The sequence below is a fragment of the Macrosteles quadrilineatus genome, unplaced genomic scaffold (assembly GCF_028750875.1).
Source record: "Macrosteles quadrilineatus isolate MER2022 unplaced genomic scaffold, UCM_ALF_1.0 Scaffold_8__2_contigs__length_117827958, whole genome shotgun sequence".
Lineage (NCBI taxonomy): Eukaryota > Metazoa > Arthropoda > Insecta > Hemiptera > Cicadellidae > Macrosteles > Macrosteles quadrilineatus.
Genome location: NW_026542601.1, coordinates 77,408,187 through 77,429,018, shown reverse-complemented (window position 1 = coordinate 77,429,018; position 20,832 = coordinate 77,408,187). Strand labels below are relative to the sequence as shown.

The 20,832-nt window shown below is 35.1% G+C and overlaps 1 protein-coding gene across 1 annotated transcript in view; it reads right to left on the bottom strand.

Annotated features, from left to right (window-relative positions):
• Positions 1-11,437: 11,437 nt before the first annotated feature.
• LOC129000929 (T-box transcription factor TBX20-like) overlaps positions 11,438-20,832 on the bottom strand; it is a 55,105-nt gene continuing 45,710 nt past the window's right edge. Inside the window, exons 5-6 of the mRNA XM_054428014.1 lie at positions 12,002-12,078; positions 11,438-11,919 (exon numbers count right to left, since the gene is read on the bottom strand). Of these exons, the coding sequence (XP_054283989.1) occupies positions 11,439-11,919; positions 12,002-12,078 (558 nt within the window). The 3' untranslated portion in view covers position 11,438. The remainder of the gene's footprint in view (positions 11,920-12,001; positions 12,079-20,832) is intronic.

The following is a 20,832-nucleotide window of genomic DNA, read 5'->3' as shown; positions in this document are numbered from 1 at the left end:
TTTGGATTCACTGCCACTCAATAACATTTCTAACAATGATGAAGAGGTGAATCTGGTTTCAAAACAATATTTTACAATCGACGATGTAATTTCATCAGAAGAAGATACTGTGCAAAATCGCAATTTCATTCAAGAAAATAATAAAGTTGATGGAACACACTCGGAAGTCAATGTTGCAGAAATGAGAAAAAACCTAAAGCTACCACAAAAAATGTTAAACATAAGTGAAAATCAAAACTGCGACTTTAACATACATTTTCATTTTCATTAATAAAGATTTATCAGCGTGTTGATCCTATGTAATCATCAAAGGTCTCTTTCTTTATTTGTTTATTCATCAGCTTGTTCTGTAGTTAATTTAATAAAGATACTTTTTTTACCCAAAATAGTCTGTTTTTCCTCAAACTATTGGCCATGCAATTATTAATAAGTGCACGGAAAAAACTCATAACGTTAAGTTTCCGTGCTTATGTCGAGGTACATACACACGGAAAGTTAGCGTTATGAGTTTTTTCCGTGCACTTATTAATAATTCAGAGTTGAGTTTTTTTTCATTAGTTCGGTTTTTTCTCTTAATACTAAGTTAAATAAACGAAAATTTTCATGTTTTTATAAGTTTTCGGTATCGTAATGAAAAATAATGTTCAATACTCGCCTCGAAAGTGTCATTGCGGGGCACGATGGCGTTTCCAGCGCTCGGCTTCGCCTCGCGCGAAAATGCCATCTCTCCCCGCAATGAGTCACTTTCCAGTCTAGTAATGAAAACTACTATTGTATTTTTTTAATTTTTCAGGGTGTTTCCCATTCAGTTATTGACTATCTTGCAATATTTGCTTCAAAAATGCGATGATTCATTTCTTGTAATGTGCATGATGTATAAAATATACAGGGTGTCTGGTCATCAGTGTGACAAAATGTTTTTGGTGTAAGCACAAATTGGGAGTGTTATGATGCATATAAGAGGTCCCAAGTCTAAAAATTAGCTTCCCAAAGAGTAAGTTTAATAAAAAAATAACCATTTTTTAAAACACAATGCAGCAATTTCTCAATAACCTGTAAATAGATTTGAGTAGATGATGTCATTTTCGTATTTTCATTAAATTTTTAATAATGAAAGATGATCAATAGTAAAAACTCTATTGCAAATAGTTCAAAAAATTAAAAAAATTAAGTTCTACGATAAATATAAAAAAAAACATTGGTCTATTGCATTTTTCTACATCCTGTGTACAACAAGGTTGCAAAATATGTAAACAAACTGCCCCAACTTATAAGCTTTCAAACCATATGCTACACTATTGAGGTTTAGGTCTGCTTTTGTTTGTTTTAGTGGTTTGAATAATAGAAAACAGGGACCTTTATTACTGTTTTTACTGTTCAAACCGAAACAACAATACAAGTTTTGCTGAATACATGCAGACTATCTATGTTTAAAATGTTAAAAACGCCATGTTTTGGAGTCTTCAAACAACTAAACCTTACAAAAGTAGACATAAATCTCAATAGCGTAGCATATGGTTGGAAAGCTTATAAAATGGAGCAGTTTTTAACATATTTTGCTACCTTCTTGCATACAGGGTGTAGAAAAGTGCAATAGACTAATTTCTTTTTATTTTTATCATATAGCTTAATTTTAATCTTTTGAACTATTTACAATGGAGTTTTTACTATTGAACGTCCATCATTTTATATTATTCTTAGTCAAAATTTAATGTATAGAACACGAAAATGACATTTTCTACTCAAATCGATTTTGAGGTAATTGAGAAATTGCTGGATTGTATTAAAACATGGTAATTTTTGGAAACTTAAAATAACCTTTGGGAAGCTAATTTTTAGACTTGGAACCTCTTATATGCATCATCACACCATTTACTTTGTGCTTACACAAAAAATGTGTAACACTGATGACCACACACCCACACACACACTGTATAAGTGTCGCGTTTATCACGATAAAATCCTTCTGCTCGTACTCAAACATGAAAAGCCGGAAATACAGTTGTGTCGCGGAGGTCAGCGGGTGGTAGTGATAAGAGCTGGACATGCAGACTAGTGATAAGAGCAATGCGTGTCGCCTGCAATGTATGCAAGCTGCAAGCCGTATTAGCTAATTGTAACCTTTGATAAGACAGATTTATTGTTTATGTTGTACAAACTGTCTCGTGGCCCAAGGTGTTTTTATGTGATACATTCTTACGGCTAAATGTGCATATGCTAATTTGATTGATCCGAGTTAGTAGGTGTATTTTGCAGTGAGGGTTGTAAAAGCAGACTGCATGAAGAGATCAAAAGCTTTCAGAACTCTTGTGTTCAAATTGTGGCCCTAATTATTTACACGTCTTTTAATAAATGAACAAACTGGTAAAAATGCAGTTTTAGACTACAAACAGTTGTTTATGTTTTTCTTGTTGTTCTCAATAAACGTTGATATAGAGAATATATTTGCCACTAATATTTGTTTGAAATTATTTCACGTTCGAAATTCATGTTTTCGGCCCCTGGACTATATTGTTAAGACAATAATAGGTTTTTTACATACCTCAGTCAAATAGTCCAAAAATGGCATTGCTCAACAGCACACGAGTTCGTGTTTTAAATGTGTTTTTGACGAGTTGCAAGCTTTGATAATGTTGTCTTCGCAACGAAACATGTAAGCTGTTGAGCAATGTCATTTTTGGACTATTTGACTGAGGTATGTAAAAAACCTATTATTGTCTTATTTCACGTTGTTTTTAAGGGAAAATGAATTATCAGCTCTTTTAAGTGGCAGCGGAAATTTACTTTTGGTTTATGAACGAAGTCCTACAAAGTGTTAAAAATGGCATAAGGAGAATAATCGTTGAGGGATAAAGTACAATGAGCAATATAAACATTAAGTACTAATCATTTATCATAAAATCGAATGTTCACAAATCGAGTTGTGAACTCATTGAACAAGGATATTACAGCTGAAGTGAAGATAGGGCACAAAAAATATCAAATAAATGCCTACTCGTATCAACGTATGTCACAGACTGTATTTGCTGTCTACGATGGAAATTTATTGTGTTTTTCTAACTTTCAATCTTCGTATACATTAATGTACTCTAAATATTTCTCGACTCTCAATATTTACACTGTAACTATAGCACGAATACCTTTAATGTATTTGAAAATACAAGAATGTATGATACCACTTGTAATAACATTTCTACACTAAGGTACTGTTGACTCACAAAACGGAAAGATGGTGAGAAGTGATCGATTTCGATTGGACACTCCAATCATCAGACCCAATAGGCGAATGACTAGAGAATGATGGTGAAACTGTATATTCCAACGTTTCACTCGCAGTGCGGGTAAGTCTATAAAACACTTGAAGCCGTACAAAACCACACAAACTGCATATTTTACCTCCTCTCCCATTAGCGGCGCTCTGACAGCTGCAATGGCGGAGAGATTTACCTGGTGGGGCGAAGAAGCGCATAAATTCAACACGAGGCAGTGTGTGTGTAGTGGTGATACGTCATATACACAAAGCCGTCTGACAACTCACACGAGCAACAGATGTTGGGGTAATGAAAACCCGCGGTCAAATGTGTCACCTTAGCAGACGGTTGAGAAACTACCCTGCTGTACAGTGCCATCGATTGTACAGGGAAATGCATCTACAACCAACAGCTTCTACCAAGAGCTGCTGCCATCTTGGATGATTTCAAACAGCTGCTGAAGAGTTATTTAACGTCCAAAAATACGTTTCACACCAAAGTGATTATAATTTAAATATCTTTGAGATTAGAAATGTTCTTTGAAGTTTTTAATTGTTCTCCAAGGGAGTCCATGAAAGCTAACGGCCATCTTGGATTTGGCCGCCATAACAGCAATGTTAATTTCGTTAATTTCAAACAGCCACTGAAGAGTTATTTACCATCTTAAAATATTTTTCCAAACACCAGAGTGATTGTAATTTAAATATCTTGTATTCTGTAAGATTAGAAATTTTCGTTGTAGTTCTTTATTTGTTTAACGAGTCAGAACGTCTATAGGCTCCAAGGACTCACTACGAAGAACCCTAACAACAAAATCACTAAATGTGCGATTAACGTCCATAAATTTGCCTTCTAAATGCTGTCAAAATATGTGTTGACACTGTTGACAGTTTAAAATGACTACAGTGCCATCAATTATACAGCCAAAATGTATCTACAACCAACAGCTCCGCAACAAAACTACAATAAAGAACGCCAACAACAAAAAATACTGCCAAAAAATGCGCAACTACTACCATTAAAATTGTCTGTTTCGTTAAGGACAGCTATGTCCAGTTTCCAACCAGCAATACCGTCATACATTTCTCAGGATCGAATCGACGACCGACGACCTGATTACTTATGATTGCTAGGTGACCACTATAACCACTCAGCTAGTCACTATAAACAAAACTTTTTTTAAACTAAACTTATTTTAATAATAACTTAAACTTCCAACATAATTAAAATGGTAAGCGTAACGAAATTTTATGAAAGCCCCCAAAAATGCACACAAAGTCTTTGATTTCAGTAAAAAAAAATGTGCACCAAAATTGTATGTACAAGGTGTCACATCATAGTTAATCAACCTCCCAATAACGAAACAAATTAAATCAAGGCGTCCATCAACCCCAACTCTGGTGAAACGTATCTTTGGCGCTCGCGCAACACAAATAGTCCCGCATTCCTGCACAACAGGGCGTTACCGTAACATTACGTTCGGTTTAATGGAATATCAATCGAAGTTATCAGAGTGGCAGCCCTGTCTACCGTGGGTGGTCCTACGACTGTTTGATCCGATTAAGTTGGTAATCCTGGGCAGGCAGGCGTCAGCTGATAGCAGTTCCTTTGCCTCATTAGATCGTGTCAACAAAAACTGCTTCTCATCCCCCTCCTGGGATAAGATTGATGTAAAGTGACAAAACGCTCCTGTTTAATGAACTCAACCCTCGGGGCTTGACGGTAATACTCTCCTGACGGGAATCCTGGAATCCGGGAACCGAGATGGGTTGTACTGGAGGTGGCGATCGAAATTGATGTGATGTATCTGCTACCAAGAATTGATCTTTTCTATGCCAGTGGCATTTCGGTTCAAGTCAAAGTTTGATTAAATGCTTTCCAGGGGAAAATACTCCAAACACATTTAAGTTTTTTTGTATGTGTCGGGAATTGAACCCGTTCCCTCGCACTGAAGTCCTAGGCGCTAACCTAAGTTATCAAACCAACGAACCTACTGGCTCTTGGCCTCATGGTTTGCGATAACCAATCTTCAATACTTTCCTAAGGTTATGTATTGACGAGGAGAATCAACGAGTGAAGTGTCATTTGTTTCTGAACAGTGAAAAGCTAAGTGTTGTTTTATATGTTTATTTTTTTGTATATATTCAGAGACTACACCTATACATAAATAATAGGATAATCGATTGAAGAATTGTGTCCCCACTAAAAGTTTTGGGATTTGAGAGAGAAAATGCCAAATTCAAACATTTTTCATCCGGCATGAATCCATTATTTTTAATACTGGGGGGTACGTCGTCTAAAATACTGTCAAAGGAAAATCGAGTAATTGATCAATATAGATTGTTAATTTATTTATGAATTTTCCTGCAATTTAGCAAATGTATTTATTTTTTTGCATTTTATATTTTTGTTGTAAGACCATAATGTGTTTTCCTCCAAGTAGCAAACGTAAGTATACTCATTGAGCATAATGCATATCATTAGAACATTAGGTTTGGGCCTAAGCTATAACTTTCTTGTTGGATTGTTGGTCCAATTTGCATTCAATAGACTTATCATACAATTTTGTTAAACCGAGGGTAGACTACTTCAGATTGGTATATAGTGAATGTTTGACAGCGGTGAATGTATCCAAACAAATGATTGAACTCGCACCGTCACGAAGCTGAAAGCCGATTTGTAAATGTGATTACGACATAACTACCCCACTGCTACAGTCACCCTAGGGATGACAATTTTCCACAGTTCCCCAGGGACCACCGACTTCCCGGTTTGCGGTTACGGGTCCGGTACACATACCGCGTGACACTCAAAAATGATGGCCAGTTTAGGGAGATATGATTGAAGTGGGCCACTCCCCCGAGCATTGTAATGTATTCAATATCTCCCAGGCTCTTACAGCTCCATCAAATTAGAAGACATTATTTATTGAGGGGGAGAGCTTGCCCTCAATTAGTTGCGATATCATTTTCATTGACTCCCCCCACCTCCCACCCAACCCGGAGCTCACATCCCGTTTATGGTCAGTGGGAAAACTCAATTTCCATCGTGAGAAATGTGGAACTCTCTTGATAACTGATCGTTGATGGTTGGTGTTCACTGCCTGTTTGATTTTTAGGTTTTGCAATATTTATTTTATTTAGTTGGCTGTGTTCAGTGGTTTAATTGATATTCGGGATTTTTGGGGTAGGATGTGTTTTAATTTTTAAAAACATTAATAAATCTAGATGACTTCCTTTGTATTAAGATTTAAGTTTTGTGGTGCTCTTTGTTTTGATCTCATGTGCACAAACTGATTACAAACGTTTACATAAATTGTATAGGTGTAATGTTTACATCAAGATTTTTTACTATGTTGTTAGATGACGATACAGTTTCTTTGAATGAGTGTTTAAAAATTAATGTCAACATACTACTAGGATATATGTTGAGTTTTAAGTATATTATGCCTATGTATTTTCAATATACATAGGGCTTACCTCTAAATTAAGTTAGCCAAAATATTTGGAAATGTCTTTTCTAAGCGTGAAAAACTTGTCTATTTAAGTGAAGATCTTAAAGTACTTATTTGTTTGAACAGTTACAAATATACCAATCCGTTAGGTTGCTTTTGAAAAACCAAAACACTAGACGTCAACAGAAACTGTTGTTTGATGTTAAAATTATTATTATTGAAGTTTTGTTTGGAAATATCCCTACTTCTGCTTGTATGTTTATTTGGTGTGTTTTAAAACAATGTTGTTGAAGTATGAATGGAGTATTCTTCATAAGATTTTTGCTTCTTAAAAGGATTGTATTCATTGATGGAGAAGAGTGTAGGATAAGTGGCGCGATCTTGTAGTCTTCTCAAAGGCCGACATGTTCCTTAGACCATAGACAAAAATGCTTGGATACATATGTTTTAATTAATAGCCCATACAGCTAACTATCAATTAAAAGAAATATATTGATTTGTGATATTGGCCAATAGGTACTTAAAAATACAAACACGAATATTAACTACCGAATACTAAATTCGTCTAACACCAATACATAACCCCATTATGCACAAGCGCCTTGTCCCAACTTAAACTTTACATAACACTCTCTGAAGCGCAATAAAAACGATAAATGTACGAGATAGAGCTCCAAACTGCAAACAACTGGAGGAATGGCCATTCCCGCTATCTGCTGTAGATATCGGCGTCTAATGCTCGACGCCGCGCGTTGCGACGCTCGTAGTACGCGTCCCTAGCGTCCAGAGGCGCGATAGAGTGCGAACTCGCAACCGTTACCTCTTATCGTCGGATTGCCCTCGTATTTCTCGACTATCTTAATAATGCATCGCGCCCGTCGGCGTAGGAGAAGAAACCCCTCGTAGATGGTCTCCTAGCAACGCCTTCTGGAGGGTCGCGGTCTCGCAGACTGTCCTTAGAATATTTTTATGGTTTAGGGTTTGCACCAATAATGGTGAAACGAGTTTAAGCTAAATAAAAACGTTGTCAAACTATACGCTAACCAAAATTAAGATGTGTTTTTTATCTAAGTTCTTGTAGAATTTAAAGTCCTGTACGTAAGTCTAAACTAAAAAATTAAAGTATAACGGTGGATTTTTTTTTATCTGGATACTTAGACCATTTTTACATTAAACATTTTGATTAATTATAAGTCGTTAATTAGATACCAAAAGTCAGTTAATCCGTCGTATGGATTTAAATAGATGTGGGAATGCTCTCTGCCTCAAAACCTATACTTTTTCTTCTTTTGTACCCAAATGCACCTAAAGCTTTGCCATCACAAGTATTAAGTTAGTTACACGATACCAGTAGTTTTATGTATTAAGTTATTTACACGATACCAGTAGTTTTATTTATTTTGCATGGTGTGCTTTTGGACTTTTTTATGTGCTTTCTGGACTTTGTGAGTCAAGAGGAAATGCAACACTGTTTTTGTTAGTTTTAGTGACTTGGTACTGAACGACTCAATAAATCTTGAATATTAAACACAATGTTTGGTAACCGAACTCTAATGCATATTATTAAGTACTTACCAATTAATAGTTGAGGTTACCTATTTAATTGATCACACTTTTTGTAGGCATATTCTTTAATACAATTAATAAAACGCAAAACCAAGACAAAAGGAAAATAAATTTATTTTCCACCTTTATAACCCTACTTTGAATAAACTGTTGTATCACTGTTGATATGTATTTATCACTTAAAATTAATGTTATTGCAGTATGCCTAGTAAGTTAACTGCAGTCCATTAAATCTACTTGAAACCCAAAATCTCTGGAGATTATGGACTTCCACACTAATAAAAGTAATTTATAAGCTTTGACATTATATTTAGTTTAATCACTTTACACTATGTATAATATGGTTCTTTACATCAGGTTTTTTAACAGAAAGTAACACTAACTTTTCGAAATTTAGTTGAATCTTGGTTAAACTTGAACCATAAACTATAAAATAATGTTTACTTCTTAATAGTTCTACTCTAGGATAACCAGGAAATATCAATAATAGTAACAAACTTACCTAAACCATGTCTAGATTGGAACCAAGGCAAAATAAACTCATTTATAAATAGATATGTTTATTCACAATACATTATTTTAATACTGAAGGAAATGGTGGGTAGAATGATTTTAAACTTTACTTTCCAAAACAAAATGTTATTTTACAGTCATTTAACAAAATATAAATAAAACGTTCTCAAACAACAGGTTTTCATAATTAATTTGATTAAATAAATATAATAACTTTTTAATGGCGTGAATAATAAAAAATACTAGATTCGGTTATTGGAACAGGCTTAAATTGTTTTTAAGCAGTTTTTTATTGCTGCTAAACACATACAGTAGTTTGTAAGCAATAGTAGTTGTAAAATACTGTATGTATGAGGAACAAGGAACGATACAAAACCCAAAAATATACAATATTTACAAATGAACACATAATCATTAAAGCTTAATACACATTTTCACAGCATAAATATTCCTATTTTTAATAGCAAATAAATATTATAGTTTTTTACCAGGTAGTGCAAATTTGATTAAGTAGTCTTAACTGGTCATACTCATTTAAAGTTTATTGATAAAATAAAAGGATTACCTTATCCAACCACAGTTGCTGGTATGACAACTAGTTTCGTACCTTAATAGGACTTCGTCAGGTTATTGTATGCAACCACATCAACAATGTATTAATACATTGTGGTATGTCAGAAGATTCTTTAAAACACTGTCAGAATCACAATAATCAAAATTAGTCATGTTGATCAAATGATTAAAATGGAATAAAAAGTAATAAAACTGGTTAAAACTGTAAAGGCTGGCCAGCACTGTCTTATCACTGTCACTGACTAAATAAAACCATAGACTAAGCAACACAAGTAGACTGTTCATCCCATTGTAAATTTTGAAGCTTGTTTTTCATGTCTAGTTCATGTACGTCCACGATAAAACTGACTGAATCGTGAGGTGTTTTCTTCTCTCCAGTGCCACCAGTATTTCAGTTCGTTTTTTTCCAGTCAGTGCTGGCTAGCCTTTACAGTTTTAACCAGTTTTATCACTTTTTATTCCATTTTAATCATTTGATCAACATGACAAATTTTGACTGTGATTTTAAAAATATTTTAAAGAATCTTCTGACATACCATAATGTATTAATAACATTAAAACCTTAACCACCTTAAACCTTAACCACATTGATGATGTGGTTGCATACAATGACCTGACGAAATTTTAAGGAACGAAACTAGTTGTCATACCAGCAACTGTGATTGGATAAGGTAACCCTTTTATTTTATCAATAATATATTCCAACCAAGGGTCACAATGAATAACATTTCTTTAAAATTTATTTTGAAAACGGATTTTTATCTCTCAGGTTTATAAAACCAAATCCATTGACATTTTGACAAGATTGAAAGTTATTTAATTAACAATCCTGTTTGAAACCCTTATTGGTTACCTCCCTCTGAACTTTATCTTATCTTCCGTTTAATATTTTATTCCGTAAATTTTGTCAACTCTTAAATTAACTTGTGCCTAATTAGAAAAACTCAAACTGTAAGTACTTGGCCTTAGCAAATAAAATACTTATTTTAATTGGCGATTTTAAAAATCATAAAAAACATAATACATAAAGTGATAGATTTAACTTAAATATCATAGATCCACATAGACTATTTACACTATATTAAATTTACATTGGTAAATATTTTAATTATATCACATATTATCGTAGTTCACTTGCAAACAAAGCTGCAAATGTTGTAAGCACAATTTACAAGGACTGTACATAGATTTAAACATCTCCATATCACGGAGTTCTGGTGTCCATAGCGCGTTTTCACTCGAAAGCTGACTGCAGGTCTAGCAAGCGATCTCTACTCAGCTGTTTAATGATCAGCTGTACGAATGCACAACAATTAAATTGTCCAAGAAAGCTAACAAGACGACACTTTGCGCGGCTATAGTGTTTTTCACAGACGTTTCACATTGGTTTAAGTGGTAGAAATGTGGATCGCTAATACAACAATTTAAGGATTTCACGGTTTTTTTTTCTTGGTCAAATAAGTAGAACTAGCTGTACCAAATAATTCCTTTTGTCATGGTTCGTATATGTTGTTTTTTATCGCGTAGTTTTATTTAAATTTCTATATTATGTTTTAAATTATTAAAGACGAGTGTTTCAAGGTAAAAATCACATAATTTTGATGGATGCATGGTATGTTTGCTAGATAAAACCGTTAATATTTAATTTAATAATGTACAATTTAAGAATTTGATATGATACATCCTGTCTAAAATTATCGTGTTTCGTGTTAATATAAATGATAGCACACTGAATGGAAATAAGCGATTCAAACATAGCTCATTTCAGGCATAGGTTTGTACTCGTCTAATTTTCTGGTTAACAAATTTAATTTAATTTGTTCCATTTATCCTTTTTTTCGTCTTGAATCTAAAATACATTTTAACAGATTTCCTATATAACACTTAATATTTTAACCCTTTTTGTGAGTTAGATAATGTTAAAATTGTAGTATATATCTGAAGTTACTGAAGGATCCAAGAAATAAGTAGTAATAAATTTCCTAATCTCAATGTGTATTGTCTAATTGTAAAGTTGATTGTTTCTCTATGAATTGTATTGTTTAGCGACCCACACTCCACACTCAGCCAACTCTCTCTGTTCACGGACTGCTAGGGGAAGCTGATGCGAAGGGTGACGACGGCGACGGCTGTGCCGGACTATGCCTAGGACTCGCGTCCTCTCTACCACTGTCCGGCGAGGGCGAAGACCCTGGGGACGGCTTGGTGTGCTGAGGGACCGTGTAGGGTGCGAACCTGTTGGTAGCCAGCCGAGGATACAGCGGCCTCAGCAGCGCCGGGTTAGCAGCAGCGAGTTGTTGCTGCGCCAGCAATGTAGGACCCAAACACGCCCATTGGCTCCACAGAGGGTTCTGACTGCTGCCGGCGCCGTACATGTACATAGGTGATAGATAAGGTGCCGCCCCCACGGCTCCTACCGCCCCCGCCGCCTCCGCCGCCGCCCGCAGTGACAGTTGGAACCTCGCGGCGAACATGGCGCGCTCCTCCAGAGTGAGGTTGGCGTTGTCTAGTAGAGGCGACCTTAGGAAGTGCTGCTCGTTCAGCATCGTCTCCATCGTCTCTCTGCAATACAGACTGGTATCAGACTATAGCATGTAGTGACAACAGAGGGATACAGACTGGACTGACTGGGAGTAGTGATTACCTTTCAAAGTCCGTGAGACGCGACGAGTCCCTGAACCCTTTGGCGAACGGGTTGCTGTCGATCTTCAGCTTGGTGATCTGAAACATGAAAGTACGAAATAAAATAAAGAAATTTCATTTTTAATTAAATTGAGTGATACAGTTTACTTTTGAATCACTTCATGCGTGCACAAAGTTTAGTATAAATTGGCCCTAGAACACCCTAACAATTTTATTGTTGATGCAATTAATTGAGGTTTAGAAATCGTAGACCTTTGTTGTATTGAGATAAACATAATATCCAAAAATCTGAACCAGGTTCCCTAAAATAAATATAATTAAAGTATATGTGTGTTTCAGTTACTGTTAAGTTTGTAATTGGATTTCGTAGCTAAATATTTTTTTGTCAATTTAACTTAACTTAGCTGCAGACATATCTTAAGTTAACCCTACTACTATTGTCATGCAATTTTGTAATACCCACAACGTTTTCGTATTTGTTGCACATCCTAAATGTATCATAAGAATACGAAAACATTGTAACACTGTAAAATCATATAACTATTTTACAGTGATAATTTCTAATAGTTGAAAACAATGCACTATAATTTCCACTCTACTGCTAATAGAGAAATGCTTTATCTACTACGCCAATAGGTACCTCAAATAGCACAATCTTTCCGCTTGTTTTCCAACCTCACTTAGCTAGTGTAAAAATATCCAAGTTCATTAGCCAAGAGGCATTTATAGCTCTGTAAGATAATTGTCAAAACAATTAAACAAGTTGCATGTCTCTTGCAAGATTGCATGGAGATAGCTTACACACTATACACTGTCCCATGTATGCGTGCGGCCTACTACACATTGTCGGTGATATCAAGCATATTTACATACTTAATTATTATCTTTGCCAGACACTGCTGTAAGTGAAAATAAATGTGTGCAAGTTCGTGTCTTTCACGATGTTTTATGTTAATGTAACGGCATAAATGCGTCGAGGATGTTAACATTAACAATGGAAAGTTAGTATGTTATAGTCCTTTTAATTCTAAACAAAATTGTACAAATCCCATTTCCGTATATTTACTCTCACCGCTTACACATGATAAAGGTTGTTGACAAACTTATGGGAGAAAGTATGTGCCAGAATGCTGATACCGTTTATTTTAGTTGTCATGCAACTGTTAAAAGTATGGCACTGAATATAATTTTAATTCATACTAGTCAAACCATATCTTTGCATGCTATTGAATTTGGCAATATTATATATTCTGTACAAATTATTGACTCATATTTGTGCCTCTTACCCAAAATGTATATAAATTAGTTATTATATGCAAATTGAAACACTTTAAAAGATCCTCACATTATTTTATGGGGGCAAAGAAAACTAAATCAATACATTTTTAAATTTCGTTTCTAAAAAAATCCATCTAAAATTAGCACTATATAATGCTTCATAATTATTTCACAGTCTGCGTTTAACTCGTTAATTGGTGTTTTCAGCCGTCATGTTGGCAGAATCGCAAGGTGGGCAACATTCCAAAGCTACACAGCTCGGAGAGAAATCAAGATGACAAAGATATCATCACTACAAAGCGTTGGGTTTTCAAGCAGTTATAGCTTCAATATGCCTGTCAACCTTTTTATTTGGAACATTTGGCATCAAGCAATTATTCACAAGATATTAAAATGAGCAATTTATGGTGGATCAAATTAAATAGATTATTTATGATGGAGGAATGAAAAATATGAGAAATATGGATACTGTATGTTAAAATACAATTATGAATACTGTAATGAAAACTAGTGCAAAAACACGTTAAGTTTAAAATATATCTATTTTTAGGAGAGCAAAATGAAAAATTGTAATATGTTTGAAGCTTTTGTACATAATGCGGTAATGTTTATGGGAGCCTACCAGTAGACCGACAAGATACTTGGTCGTCTGGCCACTAGACCGTCTTTTTTAATTAAATAGATAAATACTGAAAACCAGTACGTCGACAAGTTATTTCATCGTCATTCCAGTTGACCGGCCTGTAAAACTAAATTATTATATACGAGAAACCAACTTGTCGTCAATCGACCCGACCGACTTACCACTTGCTCGTCTTTTAGGTGGGGATAGGGGGCAGAGTGGGAGGAGCTAACCGGGGATTACCCAGGAGTTTGAGGCGCTTCTCATGGTTGAACCACCTCGCTCGAGGCTAGAAGCCAGTATTGCCAACTGAAAGTACTATAGCTCCGTCGAACACTACACACGCGGCGTGTTTATTGTACAGTCTGGCGTTTAGTTGACGTTGGCGCGCAATTCTAATAGATAGTTTCGTCGTTTCTATAGCAACCGTGCCGTGACCTTGTCCTTGGTCTCGCGCATTCCTCTGCCTCTGTATTATTTAATCTGCATCGAAAGATAAGACTCGCTTATATGCATTGACTATTGAGTCAATTAACAATTTCATTCGGGGTTTTTGATCGTTTGTTTGGATAAAACTACGTACCGTATATTGTTGAATCAAATTTGTAGTGTTGTAATATGGTGCCTGTGTATAATTATGGGTATCATGGAGGTCAATTTACCTCGTGTATATCAACAAAGTTTAATATCTTAAATTAATCCGAACGATTCATAGTAGCCAACAGGCACAAAGTAGTGTATTATGCAAGATGTAAATTTCAAACATGTGTAAGAGTAAAGTAAGAAATATTCGCAAGTTTACTGCAACAGTAGATCGTTAGGATTGTCTATTTAAGAAAGTTATTATTACGTGTATAAGCCGTTCATCAAGCGTCATGATAAAGAAAATCTTTTATAGAAGTGAAAGTGTATATAAAATATCTATAAATAAAATTAGAGTTTTCTCTGTGCATTGTTCAGGATTATGTATTTTTCGGTTATGTTTGAGTTTATACTTTAAAAAGCTTTTAATGTGTTATCTCACTTTCTGTCTGTCTGTTTGTCATGGCCCAGAAGGCATTTTACGTAGTCTTTGCATGTAAAAATGAACAAGAGTTCATCTCCTGAAATACGAATACGAAATACGATAGGGATTTAAATAGTTTTTTTGTGTTCACTGAATTGGCAAGAGTGTATGCCATTAAAACATGCATCGCTACTTTTGAAATAACCTGACTGATGACGTTCAAAACCCAATTTTGTGGATTTTTGTCAAGTTTTCTCCCCATGTCTACCACATACGTCTTTATCAAATACTAATCATCTATTTGGAGAATACGACATCTATGAAATAACGAACATCTGTTTGGATGGATTATTTTTTTCTAGCTGTCACTGATATGTGTGATATGTAGATATCCAATGTGATATGTGGATATCACATTGGTGGATATCCACCAAGATCCATTGGTGGATCTTGCCTCAGATGCCTCTCTCTTTCCTCGATGGTGTATCTTGCCTCAGTTTACCTCCTCTTTCCTCATTGTTGTATCTTAGCCTCTCTCTTTCCTCGTTGGTGTATCTTGCCTCGGATAGTTCCAGACACCGAGCGCTTGGAGCGCTGAAATAGTTTCTTTCCGTAGTAAGTCAACGTCGTGTCGGCCGCTGCCCGCTACGGCAGTGTGTGAGAGGACTGAGAGGCTGCTAAAATGACAGCATGTCGCTCCCATCGATATGTAACACAATGGATCGCGCTACGTGAGCCAAAACACGGACGCCCAGACACTATAGTCCGGTCAACCACTGGGGTTGCCGACGTATATCTGTACGTCGTCAGCACGGGTGTGTGGTTTGAACTGGTGTTTTTTTTTGCAGTGGTGCTGTTTAGTTTATATTTTTATAATGAATTGAGTATATACGTGGGACATGCCATGCAAGTGTGTTCTACTTCTACGATCTGTATTTGTCAGAACAGCTAAAACTATAACGAAGTTAGTTTGTTTTTAGTGAATTTACCATATAGGGAATATGCTATTACCGTAGTACTCATGGTAAGACCTAGACCCGGGACGGATTTAATTTTTTGTTTTGAGGTCCCTAGAGGCCAAAAACACCATCCGTTCAAATGCATATGTATATATATGTGTGTGTCCGTTAGCGCGATAACTCGAGCAAAAATGATCCGATTTTGATGAAATTTTGTACAATCGTGTAAACCTACGTTTATTCGTACGAGTTCGCGATCCAGCATAATCTGACCGTGGGAACGGGGGTTTATGGGGGGCTTTATGGGGTACAAATGGGGTTTCCATTTTTTGACCCTAAAAACAAAAAAATTTGCAATTTCTTTTTAAACCGTTTTGAAGAGCTTAAAAAATTAATAATTTAGTATATTGAAGCGCTGTTGTATGCCTAACGGTTACGGAGAAAATTTAAAAATAGTATAATTTAAAATTCTCATGTTATTCTTATGGAGAAAATGAAAACTGTTGTAGTTTACTTGTCTATGGGTATATATTGATAAAATTTGGCAAATTAATTATTTCATCCTATACTATTGACATATATGGTCCAAACACACTTTTTACCTTCCCCATAGCAGCACAGACAAGTTGAAATTCGCTTAGTGTGCAGGTTTGCTGCGGCGGGGGTATTAAACATATGTGCTGATAAAGAATCGATATAGGGTACACATTGTGTTATATACGTTATATGCTATGTTATGTTAGGTCGCTCCCCGGTTGAGTGAATTTGATATTTTCCAAATTTCTTCATAAGGAGTAAAACAAGTAGACTTCTTACCCCATTGTAAATCTTGAAGCTCGTTTTCGTGTCTAGTTCATGTACGGTGACACTGGGCGCTAGTGTCAACAAAATTGTGTTTCTATCATATCTTGATTTGTGCTTTCCTGTTTAGTTATATAAATAGGAGACGAGTTATTGTTTATGATTAGATCGTATTATTTGGTTAAATGATGTTTTAAATCACTGAAATAACAAGAAACCAATTGTAAACAAAACACGGCCTCTGCAGTACCGTACAGAACTATAGCCGAATACAGGATTAGGCAAAAGTCTGGAACCCCCCAGTTAATCTTTTAACGCGTTGCAGTAGAAAAACCAAACTCGGCATATATTTACAACATAAGAAATGGCACTTTTTTATCTAAGTTACAACTTTGCCCCAGTTTTTACAATGCAGCCCCTAATTTTCAAAAGTAAACACCTATCATGTGAACCATAATTTTAAAGGGTTTATCAAGACAAATCGAATGGCGCAAACCAGAGGTCAATATCGCACCCGTAATCAAAATGGCAGCCCAAGATAAAGCCTGGACACCCCCTTAACTTTATAACGCGTGGTAGTGGGAAAATCAAACTCGGCACATGTTTAAAACATAAAAATGGGATTTTTCATTCAAGTTAGAACTTGTACCCGGCCCACAAAATGGGGTATTTTGGGGGCAGCACCAAATTTTCAAATGTAAACACCTATCATGTGACCCCTCATTTCAAAGGGTTTCTCAAAACAAATTAAATGGCGCAAACTAGAGGTCAATATCGCATCCCTAATCAAAATGGCAGTCATTTTGAAATATCCCTTATTAACTTTTTAACAGGTTATAGCAGGAAAACTAAACTCAGCATACCTGATATGTTTCGACATACTCTCATAATACGGACTATTGCGTAGTATGAGAATTTGACCGAGGTTGGTCAACTTCGCTTTGATAGTGTAGGCCTAAGTGAGCTACAACCAATCTTATATAGTGCTTAGGTTTCTCATCAACATGATAATAGAGTTCTTTTTAGCGTGTAATGAGGTAACTAACTTAAGGGGCTTAAAAACTCGAATGCATACAACAGAGCGTTCTACGTCCCTTGGTAAATAACCGAATCAAAACTGATAAATGCCGTTTCCTGTCGGTAACGAAATCAACCCAACATAACCATTCATTGAAACCTGTTGTAAAGAAGAGATAAGAGGTGATATTATTTGAAGATGGGTTTGTTAAATATATATAGAATAGTTGGTAGGTATGTAAAAATGAAGATTAAAGGTTAAATAAATAAATATTCGTTCGTTTAATTAATACTAGTGATCGTCCTGTGGTCGAAACTCGACCAAAAATAATTAATGTACAGACTTCTCTATTTTCTCCCCATACTGTAAATAAAACATGTGATTGGAATTTCTTCCATTTGTTTTGATTTTCTGTTTACATTTTGTTGTTATTTCGTCACCATCATGGCAACCCATATGGCCCATGTTAATTTTTTGAAGATTTCAAATTAATTTTTTGTGCTTATTTGTTAGCCTATTTTAACTTTTAAAGGCATTCTGCACATCTACAGGAAAATATCTTTCCAACAGTATGCGTGGATTTTCCCTGCGATGCACACGAGTTGAGAAAAAAGGTTTTAAAGAAACATGCTTGCCTATTAATATATAGATAGATAGATAGATAACTGAAAAAGTTGTACATTTTGAACAATCAGCTGTAATAACCTACAATCATGCGTCCACTCATAACACGGTGTTTATTTCGGCTCTCTTTTTAACGTCTTCGCGTCAAGTAAAAATAATGATTGTGGAGGGTTTCACAAATGTAGCTAAGGTCACGGGAGATTTTACGATGTCATCGTGATCTTCATGGATGTTCACGGATGCTGCTGAAATTGTTTCGCTATATTTTGTGCTTTACACTTCGCTTTATCTGCAAACTTCCACTAATGAGTGAGTCTGCCTCCGTGCCGTGACCGGTTAATAGTTGGCCTACTTTAAATTTTAAATGTTTTGCGTGCGTTGTGTTTGTGTATTTATTTAAATGTTTTTTAGACGACTATATCATGTATTTTTTTCTTGAAATGTATTGAATGTGTTTATGTTTCATTACATAAAAATTGTATTTCGGAAAAATAAATTTACAACAAAACGCATTAAGGAATATTTGCAAAAGTCAAATAAGAAAACCAATAATCCTACACCTTGAAAGGTGAGTTGCCTAAAGTAAACATGTCAATTTAAAAAAACTGGCTATAGTGCAGCGTCGCAATTAAGTTGAAATTTGTATTTTGGTTTAATCAGACTAAACATGTTTTAAAAGGGCAATACAACAAAAGGGCCTATTGCCATACAACAATAGCATTTTTTGTATTATCTAGGTTTGTTCAGAAAACCCGCTCTTTGGTGTTTTAAAAAACATTGATGGAATTAAAAAAGTAGCCATCTTGGATGAAATTAATAACTTCACCCTGCAGATCGATATAACTAAAATTTCAATGGTGGCAAGAAAAGCCTCTAACGTGAATATGCAACTCAGAACGTACCAGTCGAAGGTAGACAGAAGTTTTGTTATAATATCACCCGGGCATTGTTAAAGCTAATTCCCTGATTTATGGCCCTCCCCGGCACATTAGGGGTGCCAATCAGTCGATGGTTCCGAATGGGGTAGGAAGTGAAAGTAGTCTCGGTGAGAAAGCGCAATATTCAATGCTACTATACAGGGTGAATCACGTCAGGTGCCCACTATTGATTTCAGACAAACCGTTTGTTCCACAGTCATGAAATAAAAATTTTCCCACTAAACAAACTCAACTATAACTTCAAAATATTTTAAATGTTTTTTATACAGAATGTACCAAACCCAGAGGTTATCCCGTTCAAAATATCACAATTATTGTCAAATGGGTGTAGCAAAATGTTTTATTTTTGGTTCTCTTTTTGGCCCTAAACAGGTGGGTCAACATTGTCTACAATATTTTCACCAAGCGGAATTTACACACATAAATAAAAGTGGCTTTTTTGAAATACCGAGTAAAAAAGAATGATTAATCCTCGATATTATGCATAGATTTCACTACGAAAAAGCATAAATAACTTATTCCTTGTATGGGAAACTCACTAAAAGCAATTTGTAATTCGCTACAACCGCTGATACTTGACATATAATCCAAAAACATAAAGCAACAAACTCATCTGCAAGTGCATGATTGTGACTTTTTAGCCTTTATGTAAGGATGTAGGGATGATCGAACTTACGTCTGATCTTCTCTCTTGAGCAAGCATTATAAAATAATCATAAGGTGATTAAAATCATAAGTGAAGAAGGCAGATGACCTTCCCTAAAAATACTAGATAAACTCTAGTGAAAATAATCGTACCTTTCACGTATTCTGGACACATTGAAAAATATAGGCCTACTGTTATTTAGTTGTGTGTAAACGCTGATATTAAGAACCACAACAAATAGTGCACAAATGTTGATTTGTAAATTCATTTAACGATTTAAAAAAGTGTTATGCTGTAAAACACGGTTTTTCAACCAACAAAACAATGCAAATATTTCCATTCAAACCAAATAAATACAACCATCTCTATAAATAAAATAAAATTATAAATTAAATAATAATAAGATAAAATAAATAAAATATCTCTATAAAAATATCACATTTATTCCCTATTTAAATAGCATTAGTTTAACGAGTACACATAGGTTTGCTGCAAGAGGCAGGGTAAAAAGTGTTTTTGTGAAATGCCCCTTCGTAGTTAGGTGTAAAATAAATGCACATCCAAATATTATCAAAAATATTTTCCTTTTACAGGAAATTACATCAGTTTACTTATTCTCCATAAGAATAACATGGGAATTTTAAAATTACATTTTTTCATTTTTTTTAACAATTATGGCTCTTAATAATGCTTTTAGTAAAATTGTTACTGCTATGACTATATACTAATGCACCTGTTGCTCGAATTAGAGCAATTATTGTAAAGTATTACAGGCGATATTTCAAAACTAATAACATCCATACTTCCCGATGACTTAAAAGAGTCAGCTCAAAGATAATGTAATCAATCACTCCACTCCGGTTATCGAAACTCAAAACGAACTCACTCTGAAAACGAACGCTCTTGTGTGTATCATGTGTTTACTTTGAACAGCTGTGTT